The sequence below is a fragment of the Fringilla coelebs genome (genome assembly GCF_963513975.1).
Source record: "Fringilla coelebs genome assembly, chromosome: 16".
Classification (NCBI taxonomy): domain Eukaryota; kingdom Metazoa; phylum Chordata; class Aves; order Passeriformes; family Fringillidae; genus Fringilla; species Fringilla coelebs.
This window is the reverse complement of record NC_140042.1, coordinates 9,087,624-9,101,263: the sequence shown is the minus strand read 5'-3', so window position 1 is coordinate 9,101,263 and position 13,640 is coordinate 9,087,624. Positions and strand designations below refer to the sequence as shown.

The window sequence follows — 13,640 nt, the reverse complement described above, 5'->3', positions numbered from 1 at the left end:
TATTAAACCATGCCTCCCAATATTTAAGTGAAATGTTTCTATATAATAAATCAGCCAACTCTGTTCTGCAAGTATTCAACGCAGATGCCAGTAAATTTCAGTGTGCTTTTACTGAAAACATACTAACAGAACTGGTATTACTTGATTTCTTCCAGCAAGCAAATACATTGGACAACGTTTTTCCCCTTTACATTCAGTACACAGCATCTTTCACCTGTATCTTTCTAAATATTTTCTATAGTTACAGAAGTTTTTGCCCATTTAAAAAAAAATTAATATTTTCCTATGGGCCAGATGGAGTGTGACAAACTCTAGTAGTGGATAAAATGCAAAAGATTTTATTATGTCAACCAAATGTTAACAGTCAGAGCTGCAGACATTATGATTCCAGTCTGGCCTTGGTAATGTGCAGATAAATCCCACCCTTGCAGGACTGCAGGGTTCAGCAGAATTCTCCTATCATTTGAAATCAGCCAACACAAATTTCTTCATGCTAGATTTTTTTCCAAAACATTCCTGCATCTTTGGCCAGGGAGAAAGTAGATGATCAGTAGATAATTTTCTGCCCATTCCATAATACCCATATCACACTTAAAGAGCTAAATTACAACAGCAACACACATTTCAGTAGGTCATTAGAGGGAGTTCGCACTTCATTAATTCAGCATAGAAAGAATAATTAATTTTCTACAGTAACCTAGCACATTTTATGCAACCCTAAATAAAAAAAAAAATCCAAATCTTGTAGAAAAACCAGAAGGGAAATAGTGAAATTTCTGGGTATTAAATACTAGCACAAGGGACCACGATCCATCAGCCTGTCTGTGAAATAAACAATTGCTCTATGGATGAGGAAAATGCAATGTTGGAGCATCATACAAGTAAATAACACAAGCAAAAGGATCCACAGTAAGCTTTCTGTACAGTATCACTCCATAACAAAATAACAATCTTAAACCATAATGTTGAATTCAGAATCCTCAAGGACGCATCAAGCTGATGGCATTTTAAATATTTTAAGTGTGCCATTAAAATATGATAGTGCACAATCAACAAGTAGTTGCTGTTACATCTCTAACTCTGAATAAATTAAAGCTGTTGCTGCTCAGACACGGCTCTGCACTTGCACAGGGTGCCCACTCTGCAGCAATTGCCTCTGTGTGTACTGTCTTTTAATGTGTACTGATTTATTAACATTTATACAGCTAAGCTGTTATAAATTGGCTTCATTATTTCAATTTACCAGCCTATTCAAACTGTAACCTTAACTTGCATAATAACTTAATCTTCTTTTCCTTATTCCATCCAGAATCTTCTGCATGAGTTGAAACCTGAAATCCCATCTTCTCTCACTCCCCTCTCCCACACACACACACAAGCAGAGCACAAAAGCAAGATCCTGCTAAAGACCATGGTTTGCACAGAAGAGGAAGAAAAAAAGCCTCTTGAAATAGAAGACTAAATTGCTTATTTATTTCCATTTGCCTCTTTTTTCTGAGAGTCCTGGAATTGACAATACTACAGAGACACAACAAAGCAGAAATTCCAAATTTCATTATCACATATAGGGCAAAAAACAATGCTTAGTTTAGGACCACAAATGCAAATACATTCCACACTCAGTATTCCTTGCTAATTTATCTCAATTACAGGCACCAGTGGAGGTGTGGATGAAAGCATCAACACAAACCACCAGTCTGGGATAAGAGACCAGAGAATTCCAAGAAGGCTGGTCCAGCCCAGCAAGACTGCTCCATGGCTATAGTTTTGCTGTGTCTTCTTGGATTGATGAGTATTAAGGAGCCATATTTTTTATAAATTAGTCAAAACAAACACAAGAACTATACAGTTTATAATCAACACTTCCTTAGCCTCTCTATCCATAGTAAACACAAAAAAGTAAAACATTATTAGTGTAATTAAACGAGCAAAAATTTACCAAGAAAAAAAATCAGAAACCTTAACGTCATGATCTTTTGAAGCAAGGAACAGAGTAGAACTAAAAGGAAACCATCCTATTTAATTCAGGTATAATATTTAAAACTTTCAAAAATTTTAATTTCTTACTTTCACTTACGCTTCCTGAAAAATTTCAGCAGCATGTCAGAGCAGTCAGCTGAATGCAAAGGAAATCCAGGATCAAACACTGCAGCAGGTTCCCTTCAAACCTGCCAGAACATCTCCAGTTCATGAGCTTTCGTGTGTCTGTTACACTTGCCTCCAAGATGAGTGTATGATCATAACCTAATTTTTCCAGCAGTCTTATGTCTCATACATTGTGTGGGTTAGAAAAGGGAATAAATTTAAAAAAATGTCAGGGTTGTAGCAGCAACCATAAATTTGGCATTTTCTGACTTCTGAACTGTGCAACCTCAATCTTTCTCCCCCCTCCTTTTTTTTTTTCCTCTTTTCTTTTTTTAATAAAACAGTTGGAGGATGGCCAAGTATTCCTACTTCAGAAAAATGTTTGATATTAGACTTCATGCCCTGCTCCTGAGCTGTTTTGTGCTTGATGACATTTATGTTCTGTAAAGTAATATTAATGAAGGGCAATACACTACTGTTATTAAGAATCAGCATTCAAAACCAACATATCTAAAAGTGAAGTGATAACCTGAGTTCCATAAAGACAAAGATGATAACTAGTGAAGTTTTTCCTAAGAGGTCATTTTGCAATGACTTCTTAAAAAAAGTATTCCCATGTACAAACAAACAATTCCAAATCATTCTTTATCAGCAAAAACAAAGAAAACACAATATAAAAAAAAAAAATCAAGGCATGTACTAATTAAATTTTTCATAATATACCTCACTTTTTTGAACACTAGTAATATTCTTTTATTGCTGAAATTAATCTGTGGTGCCTAATTACTTATGAAGTGAGTATTTGCTCTAAAACATTTTTTAATTCCATTCCATACTTCATGGAAAATCTAGCTTCTAGAAAGCTTTCATAGGGTCACAGAGCATGAAATATGTAATGCTTTGAGAAACACCTGCCAGTTTCCAGCAACCTCCAGAAAATTCATAAGTTTCACAACTCTGGTGCTATTTAGCCAAAGATTGGAGCAGTATGATTTGCAATCACCTGTTGTGAAGAATGAGCTGTAAGTGAAATCATCCCTCAGAGTACACAAGGTCACGCAGCCTCCTCTGCAATCCTGCAGATAGAGTATCAGGGTGGGCTGGGAACAGTTTACAGGAACTTTAATTTTTTTTTATTTTCATGAGTGAAAATTTACACAGATATTTTCAGAGACAAATAAGACTTCCAGCAGACTAGTTACATCTTAAATCAGAAGACTGACCTTTAAAGACTTAAAGAGCTTGATGCTCCCTAAGCTGCCTACATGAACACCGTGTTTTAAAGCTTAATTTAGTGCTCAAAAACCTTGTAAATATTATCCTGTCATGTCACTATTCACAGGGCAAATTTTAGTAGGAAACAAATTGTGTTGCCCTTCTACTGCATAGAGGAGTTCTGGTGAAAACAAAGTCTGTAAAGTAAACTGCAGCTTTCCTCTCCCTGATGAAATACAAACACCCTCCCTTCACAGCTGTGCTTCCAAAGAAAACACAGGAATTTAGTACCTGCCAGTGACCTGTGGCAACTGGGCTACAGAACAGGTCAGCAGCTATTCAGAGGACACAGAAAGTACAAAAACATACACCTTATTCACTTACACAACCAGGATAAAATTCTAACATGGAGGTTTGATTACTCAGTAAAGCTCTTCAGTGATCATGAAAAGCTTGGGGATTTCTCAAGAATATATGAAAAAGTAAGGAATTATGTACAATGTTACAACCTTTCCTAACCTATGAGGTGAAGTCCAATTTTAAAATCTGAAGAAAATGATAGTGAAAAAATTAAATTACCAATTCTTTCCTAAAAATAGTACTATAATAAAAGAACCTTACAAAGAAAAACACCAGGAGTGTCCTTCTAAAAATGAAAGTTCTGCAACTTATTCTTTTTTCTACTGAAAAACAAAATGGAGAAACTTGTGCTGGTAGAATGGGTTGTTCTGGGAAAAAACAATGCTGAAAATACAATCTTCCAATAGCAACTCTTGAAACAGTGTTGTTTGTGATTCAAGTACAATAAGAGAAAACAACTTTTTTAAAAACTGAAATTATATAGTAGAGTAGATGCATAAATAGAAAACTTCTGACCAGCTTAACTCTTTATAAACTTGGCTATGACAAAACAATCTGCACAGCAGGGCCAGTTTTCAAATTATGCCTGAAATGAACAGCAAAGCTCTGCGGATTTCTCTTGAGTGGTATCAGTATTTTTTGAGATGTATCTGTGGCTAAGTTAACCTATATATTACAAATGCATGGGATGTAATGCAGGAAAATAATTTTAAATGGCAGAAATTTGGAATTACAGCTTCTCCTAACTTACTAGCCTGCATATCAAAAAAAGTAAGAAAAGTTTAGTACTATAGTAATAGGTAGGAACAAGAGCAGGAAAAGAATGTAATTTTTTTAAAAATCCATTTCAGGCTTTGTCTTCAAAAGTAAGAAACACAAAAATCCAGTCACTGGAGACCTCACAGCTTTTCTCACTGCACTACTGCATTCAATTTTTCTTGCCTGATGTGTTAGAATCAGTTGCTATGCAACCAAGCTATAAGCCTCAGCATTTAATAATTCTTCTGCTAATTGCAACAGAGAGAAAGAGCTTCAGTGTCTCACTTTGTCATAGCACTGAATTCCTCCTGTAGAGAATCTACGACCAATAACAGCAAACTTGAAAAAAGCATTTTTATTCAACATACCCAGAATCATCTATTATAAAGGTAATCACTAATTCTATAAATGTATAGTCAGCTGAATTTTAATTATAATTATGATTATTTACTAGGTGTTCTACTGGCTTTATAGATGGATTTGACATGCTTCCCACCCTTCCTTTCACCAAAGCCTTCTCTGAACTGGGAAACTAATGATAGTGTGCACACTTCTGTTGATCCTGTGTTTTCATTTCATTTACAAATTGCTAAGTATTGAGAATTGAAAACCTACAGATTTTCTTTCTATTTTATAGCTCTTACCTACACTGGGAAATAACTGAGCAAGTGGAGACCAACTGCGGCCCCTGCTGGTACCTGACTTCCCTACAAGCCACAGAATAACAGAGTGCAGGGGCATCAGAAAAGTGCCCTGTGCAATTCTCTGAGAAATAAATAAGAACAAAAGGATGTTGTAGGGATAACATTAGCAGAGAATACCTAGTGACCAAAGTATCACTGTAGCTAATAACAGTAAAACCATTCCACACTTCAATTATGGCTCCTAGAAGTCCCAAACTAGTTTACCACTTCCTGACGTACTTTGCAAGAAGGGATTTTTCAGCTTTGTAAATCTCAGTCAGCAGACCAGTGCCAGAGCCTGAAACACTGCCCAGTGAAAATGCTTGTTTTATCTCCTTTAACATAGGCTGATACAGCAATTGAATATAACTTTAGAAAATGAGATTAGAAAATCTTAAGATTTTATTCATTTTGATGATTGCATGAATCAATTGCAGAAAAGAATCTTGGCTGCATCACTTCTAACTTCCCAAATGTCATAATTTAAAACTTGTACACATTGAAATTTATAAGAAGAAACAAACACACACCCAAGAGCTTTAGGAACAAAGCCAGTTCAGTCACAGAACATTCTGTACACTGAGGAACATAAACACATACTGGCTTACAAGCTTAGACATCCAGTTTAAGAACTAAGTCTTTGTTCTACAAGTGCATGCAAAGAAAAAAGATCAAATACGTGATAAACAAACTGCCTGTGCTTCTGTTAACCTACCTCTGCAGCAAAGACTATTTTATCCTGTCTAGCTCTACTCTTAATACCACTGAAACATGACTGTCCTCCCCCTCAGTCTTAACCCAAGTTTTTGTGAAAGTCCACATTTACCTTTGGAGCAGATTTTCATATCAAAACCAGAGAAAGAGTGGGGTTGGTTTGTTTGTTTCTGACTAGACATTAATGATAACAGGCCAAATAAGCAAGACTACATCAGAACTAACCCTCAATGTGTTCAGAACTTGTAGAAATTTAAAGATGTTAATCAAATCATTATTTTTCATTTAACTACTGAAGCCACATTTAATATAAGGATATATCAGCTGCAATGAAGCATAACCTACCAATACAAACATCATTTTAGAGCAGTTATTACAAACATGACCAGCACATCAGATATTAAGTGCCTCAAGACTCTCTAAGCAGATTTTATTGCAACAAAACCAGAAAGAGTTGCAGGACTCTCAAAGCTATTTCTATCAATCTAGATACATCAAGGAAGTACTTACTAATTGTCATGGATTCTGGCACAGTGGCTGAAGGCAACATACTGCTTAAAGTATTCACTTGAGCTGGAGGACTGACGTCCACTCTAGTCATAAAAGCACAGTAAAATCAATATATGAAAACAAAATCCTGAATTAAAAACTTAAGAAAAAATATTCCAGAAACTAGAATTGTTGTCCTATTCACCCATATTTAATCAAAATATGTTGAACAATCCTTTAATGTATCTCCTGGGAGTCTGATTTAAGCAGGCACACAAAAATTCCAAATTAAGAGGCCATGGAGAATATAGTAAAAAAATAACATAAAAACCAACATAAAACCTATTTTCAAAACCAGGAAGCCAAGTCTGTTATTTGACACGAGTAAGTGACTTCCTCAAGATAATTAGGAAAGTTCAATGTATGAAACTATGTATGCAAAAAAGGCAATTGTAGATTTTTTGCATTTGTCTTTCCAAACATATGCAGAAGCATCCTGATGAGCAGTTGATTTTGCAGTACTAAGTGCATTAGTTAACAATAAGTTGGCAGCTACAGGGTGAAGGTTTTTTTCTTTCAGGATAAACATATTTGGCACATACCTGTAAGGAAGATCAGATCTCCTAGGAACCAGTTCTACCGGATGAACAGCATGTTCATGCCCCTCTCCATTCTCCAAGTTATCTAAAGTAGAATGCACAAGCATTAGCTTCCTTTGGGTTACACTACTCAAAAAATAAAATAAAAACATAAATCCAGAAGTTAGATAGGTACCTTTTTAAACAGCAACACAGTTTACTGTAGCTTTTAAACATTCTTAATTCTGTCTCCAAAGGTGGCTTCTACAAATTGACCCTAAATGCCAGCAGGATTGTCAAGACTCTTAGGAAGACAGCCATCACAAAGAAATTAGTATTGCACAATACCTAAATTATATTTGATATGTACAGAGTTACACAGCTATGAGGAGACTTCTTCCTGAAGTCACCTGTGCAAGCCCCCAGAGTTGCAGCACCTCATGACACCTCATGCTCACTACAAATCTGGTTGTGACTTGCAGGAGAAGAATTTGTGGTTAGTCCCCAGCAAAGACATCAGTGCTTTCTGTACTCCCAACAGAGCACCATGGCTTTTCCCTGGCTCCTTACATCCCTGTACCAACCATCAGGAATCAGACAGATGAGATATTGTTTAAAAAGCATGAATAATGTGCATCTGTCCACAGATCCACAGCTGTTGGCACCAAAACATCCACATCACTGAGCCTGTCATGCAGGAAGCTCAGGTGGAAACAAACAAAAATCATTTTTTATTGATGTGTTCTGCATCTCACAGTGTAAGGGCTATGAAGACAATCCTAAATAGAACAGATTTTAAAAGCAGATATTCTAGAAAATAAGTTAATAGGAAATAAAGTTATGTCAGAAAGTCTATGGAGGAGAAAAATTCTTTTTGAAGCCGTAGAGTTTACAGAAGCTCAGTTCCTAAAATACATACTCCATCTTTGTTGCAAGCAACTGCATTTTGATGGAGGCTTTCTCATTTCTATCTACACAGAGATATGATATGCCCTGACACATCCCTGGAGCACTGCAACAGATTAATAATGAAAACACATATTAACATACAATACTATAGATTATGCTGTCTCAAATATATATATATATATATATATATGTCTGTGTATGTGTTATTTATTGGTATTAACACCTATAAATGAAAATATTGGGTTAAACTATGTATTTCACAAGAGTTCATCAAGCATATTTTAACAAAAAAATATCAGGATAATAATGAGCTTGCCAGTTAGTAGGCTGGACTGCCCTCAGAATAAGCTAATGCATGTTCCTTCTGACATCATTCATCCAGCACAAGTGCAACTCTCAAAGTCAAGCAAACAAATGCCTAAGGCAGCTTTCAATCTCAGCAAATTGTCAGTGTGGCTGAGGAGAGGGTGCCTGCATCCCTGTGTATCCCTGTCCCTGACTGCTGGCACTTGGGCTGTGCAAGGGGCACTTAGTGCAGCCCTCCCTGCACACTCCATCAGCTCCTCCTGTTGAGAGGTGAGACCAGGAGAGCAGACAGCGGGGTCTGAGGGGCTTTCCCAGCTCTGATAAACTGACTCCCTACACCAGCCCAATGCTGCATCATTCTCACTTGTATGACCACAAAGAGGGACACAAGAAGGACTAAAAATATCTGTCCTGTGCTCAGAAGGGATCTGAATGGGCCTGTTGATCATCTCCAGTAGGCTGAGCATTGCATTCAAAACAGTTCTGAGATGAAGCAACACGAAACAAGGGGCTTTGGTGTCTTCTCAGTAAGGGTAAGCCCCTGGGACAGCTATGGATAAGGTGCATACAGATATAAACAGATGTCCTCTCTGGTCATCTGCCTCCAGAACTAAGTGTTGGCTTGCACTCCTGATTTTTGATTTCAGATCAAAATCCCCAGCTCATGCTCCTGATGCCTCATGACATCTACTGACAGCAACTCTGAGTTCCCATTCCACACACCACCCCCATAGACAGGAATGGATTCTTGTATTCCAGATTTCTGACTGTGGATGTTCCCCAACAGTTTCTGGTTTGTATTTAAGAGATCACAATGCCACAAACTACTCAATGCTTTCTAAATCCATTCCTTTGTAAATTAAAAAATATGGCAGCACAAGAAATAATTTTAAATGTCCTTTTTTTTTTTTAACCGCTGGCATTTCTTATGAGGTACACATTTTAAAATACAGCAGAGGGCAGTGCAGCATTATTTTATGATTCACATTTTTGTCACTGAACTTACACAACTGAATTACACTTTTTTCACAGGCCTTCAATCAACAATCCATTTAAACTCTTGGACATATAACGTGTATGCAAAAAATATGAACTATATTACAATTAAAACATTATTTGAATACCACTGACAAGTTTTTAAATGGTCACTGAAATGGGTATACCCAAAGTACAGTGTTTTATGAACAGCTAGAAAACTATCAACAGGACGAAGGGGAGGGCTGGTGGACTTTTTTTGTTTGTTTTTGGTACAAATACAGATACTGTAAAAGCACCAGGCCTTCTTTTCCATTCCTTTAACCATTTTTATTGCTTGCTTCAAATGGTCCACATCATTCTTGAAGTGTCTCTCACTGCATACAATACTGCAGCTGAGGCCACAGCAGAGCTGATGGAGCTTAAATTTACAAATGACACTCACTTATACACAGCTCTGTTAATTCACTATCAGCTTGTAACCTGCAGAAAACTATCTGAGGATAAAGGCACATGAAAACTTAGTTGTGAGCTGGCAACTGGTGCTCACAGCTCAGAAAGCCAGTCCTAGAATAAATTATCTCTGCAGATCCAACCCAAACCATTCTACAATTCCCATATCCTTTTCTGAGCAGGTATTTCCTAGTCAATCATTCCTTATCCTGTATTTCAACAATTAACAGCTTCCACTGAACTGCTTTCAGCTGCTCTCTAATCTGTCAAGATTAATTTGAATTCAACTTCTCAAACACACTTAGAGCTTCTTGCAGCTTAGAGGTATCTAGCAAACGGATATGGATACTTTTTATATAACTATCCTAAACTTCAATAAAATACAAGACCACAGCTTAATCCCAATGAAACTCTGGTTTATTTTGACATTGACAACTCCCCCTTAACTAAGTAACTACTCAAATGGAGAACTCTGATTCAGAACTAGAATAAATTTGAATTGAACTTTTTTTCCCAGCTGTGCAGTACCTGCTGGGTCTGTACAATCCTGTTATTTCTTACCATTGTCCCATGTTAGAATAAATGTTGCTGGAATTCTGTGAGTTCAAATGCCCACCTGTTTGGGAGTAAGAGCCAACAGCACTGACAGGAAATAGAACATCTGAGTCATCATTCAGGACCTGCAGAGGACTCCAACTGCATATCTGAGAATTGCATGTGACTATTTCACGAGGCCTATTTAGAACAAACAAACAAACAAACCAATCTATTTATACATCCAGTATTACTGTTCATAATGCTTATATTTCTTTCAGAGATACCACTGCAAGAAAAATCTTTTTTGGCCTGCCAATTTCTTGGTCAGCCATACATTAATTCATTAAAGACCAGACATTCCAAAGCCAATGAGACAAGCAGTGCTTGCCTTTTTCTCTAAACAAATTTTTGTCAGAAATAAAGAAAGCATATCAGTATCTAAAATTATTCTCTCTCAGTTTTGTCTTGCCTTGTTGAACTGTCTACACTCTGATGTAACAAGCTTACTCTGTTTAAAATACACCTTTTTATTGTGAAGCCCAAAAAGAATTGCTATCACACTAAGAATAAGGAAACATCAAGTAGGCCAGAACTATATCCTGGCTATGTCATGCCACAGTTTTAACAACTCAGAACTTCAAGGAGAATAATAACTCTGATATCTCAAAATTTGGTGTTTCAGTGAAACTTAGAAGCAAAATATCATCACTGCAGTGGCCCATATTGTTTATACAGTGAAAAGGTGGGGGAGGAGAAATAGGGAGAGAAAAAAAAAAAAAAGAGAGAAAATCTATAGTTCAGTTCAACACATGAATTTCCAGTGGCCATAAAAGAAAGAGAGGGGTGGAGGGGAAGCATGGAAAGTTTGCCACTATTTCCTGCATCAATACTTACTTTCCAGAAGCTTCAGTTCCACCTTCTGTGCCTTTATTTCCTAATGATTTTCCATACAGCTCATCCTCATCTGCATCTTCATCATCAATGCTCTTCACATCCAGTTTCTGGTATTCATACTCTCCATTCATGAATACTGAATTGTTCTTCCACGAATGGTTACTTTCACTCCCATTCAGATTTTTTCCCAGAGTGCTTTCAGATGAAGACAAAGCAAGAACTGAAGATCTGTCTACACTCTCCTCTGAACTTTCTCCTGTAATCAGAGTCTTTGTGCAATCCCCCAAGTTTTGCTCATCTTCCTCTTCATCAAATGAGATAATATTAGTCACCCTCTTCTTCTTTTTTCGATCTTTTTTGTATTTCAAATCTAGCAGTAATACAAAGTTTTTACACAGTTTAGAAAAGAGAAATATATTAAATATATGAAACCTGTTTTTTTCTTTAAAGAGCTCATGTACTAATTTACTCTAATTAAGAAAAAACCACTTAGATCTACATGGCATTCATTATCTTTCCATACACATGAGCTTTTAAATCTCTAATTACCAGCTTTATTTTACATGTCTTACATAATTCAGATTTTAGAAGATATTCTGGAGATGCATTCATTACATGATTCAATTGAAACTGGAAAAAAAGTTCTACAAACCCATGAAATTAAATTTAAAATAAGTTAGCCTTCCTGTCACTTCCTCCTATGGACTACACCTAGTATATAACGCAGAGCAGGTCTGCACAACAGAGAAAACATGAAGCACTTTTAGAGGAAAAAATGAAAAGAACAAACACACAACATGAACAAAATCAACAACCTGCAATCAAATAGTTTTGTCTATACTCTAAAAATTGAATAGTCAGTTTTCAGCTAATTAGCTCTTGGTCTAGAAATACACTCAGATTCTCTCTGATTACACCAGATGCATTCAGTGACAGCACTTATTTTTATACTATTACCTATTCTCACTGAATCTAATGTGCACATGAAGCTAAATGCAAAGCTGAAGCACTCCAAGAAATACCAGAAATCACTCACCAAGATACAAGTCCAGCAGTTATACATCCACAAAGCACACTAACATACATTTAAAAGGATGTTAAAACCCATTCTGGTTGCAAATAGAATTACAACAAAGAACACAGGCTTCAATGGAAACATCTGACTTGCTCTAATGTTCCACATGTAATTGCATTTGAACAAATTCAATTTTTTTTAAATGACATTTTATTGGAAGTTGTACCTTTCATGTTCTGTATACATACATGCTGTACACACCAGGTACATCATGTTGTGGAGTCATATACACCATATGGTCAATTCCTGTCTTTCACCTTGCAAGCCTATTCTATACTAACAAAGTTATCCCAAGTCAAGTATCACCTACAATTTTAATCTCATTTAGATGCTATACAATAAAAGCTTTATCACAAGTTTTTAGAACAAACTGTGGTTTAAGACAAAGTCTATTTTGAATGCAAATATAAAACAGATTTTATCTCAACTTCTATTCCTACCAGATTTTCATGTGGGGTTCGTGCTTTTTTTCTCATAACCAAAACAATTTATTGCCTAAACTCAAACCTTATTTCTTAATTGAAAAGCACATAAATCTTCCTGCTGTTTTGAACTTTTACAAAGCAAAACAAACTTTTAGCTCAACTTCCAGAAAGAGAGATAATAAAATATTACTTTGTTAATTTTGGAACAAAAAATATGTAACGAAAATCACATTTTCCTTGACTGATTTCAATTAGTAAGAGATTTAGACTTTGGGTCTTTGTTAGTAACTAACATCATACAAGCTGGTTGTAACACTAAGAACTCTAAAGGTAAAGAGTGTATGAGTAAATTTTCGTTTAGGCAATTATCTGCTTTGCATAGGAATTCAGACTGTAAACAGTCAGTACTTGAAGCAGATTATAAACTAAGATTTACATCTGATATTTAACAAAATATATAAGTCACTGTATGTCTGACTGGCAAGGTGGCAAAAGACAACATTAAAAATGAAAAATTATTACATCACAAACTTCAAAGCATAGTTTTATGAACAAGAAACTAAAACTCAGGTCACCAGCAAAGCTCTACCAATAAAACAGCTTAGCTTCCCTCTCACAGTGATACAAGAATGCTAAAATACAGTTACCATCCAGTATTCACACCCAATAATTCCAATTGCATGCTTTTTAATTACACACTCAAGCGGTAATGCACAGTGCACTTATTTTAAGACTTCTGCTCTACAATAGTACATTACAAGTAAATGTAAAAGCTATTTAAACACACTTAAATATTTCCTAAGTTTCTGAGTGGCACTAACATTCGTAGAGGCTTACCAGCATTTACATTCCTGGGCAGAACAGGCAGTGGGTCAGAGTCCTGGTCAGGTTTGATGAGAATGGAGACTGCAGACGAGGCAGTGATCTCCCGCAGGAGGCTGCTGACACCCTGAGTGGACTCCTTCAATAAGGAAGTTACATTTTGTGTGGATTCCTTCAACAAATCTGACACAGTGGGTGTGCATTTGCTCTGCCCATTTAAATCCTTATTGTCAATGTTGATAGCAAAAAGAATGGAGTTCAGACCTTGAGAAAAAAGAAAGGGGAAAAAGAGACCAGAAATGCACCATATACTTCACATGCAAGTTATGAACATAAAAGCTAAGGATTAATGAAACTGTGA

General features: G+C 36.2%; 1 protein-coding gene across 2 annotated transcripts in view; it reads right to left on the bottom strand.

The window, feature by feature from the left end:
• The window catches only part of SNX29 (sorting nexin 29), a 100,225-nt gene that overhangs the window by 75,711 nt on the left and 10,874 nt on the right, over positions 1–13,640 (bottom strand). For both annotated transcript variants that reach the window (XR_014616542.1, XM_084216469.1), the window contains exons 7-11: positions 13,295–13,543; positions 10,958–11,327; positions 10,143–10,261; positions 6,908–6,989; positions 6,327–6,409 (exon numbers count right to left, since the gene is read on the bottom strand). Coding sequence is in view for 1 of the 2 variants with exons in the window: in XM_084216469.1 (XP_084072595.1) it covers positions 6,327–6,409; positions 6,908–6,989; positions 10,143–10,261; positions 10,958–11,327; positions 13,295–13,543 (903 nt within the window). In the remaining variant the exon portion in view is untranslated. The remainder of the gene's footprint in view (positions 1–6,326; positions 6,410–6,907; positions 6,990–10,142; positions 10,262–10,957; positions 11,328–13,294; positions 13,544–13,640) is intronic.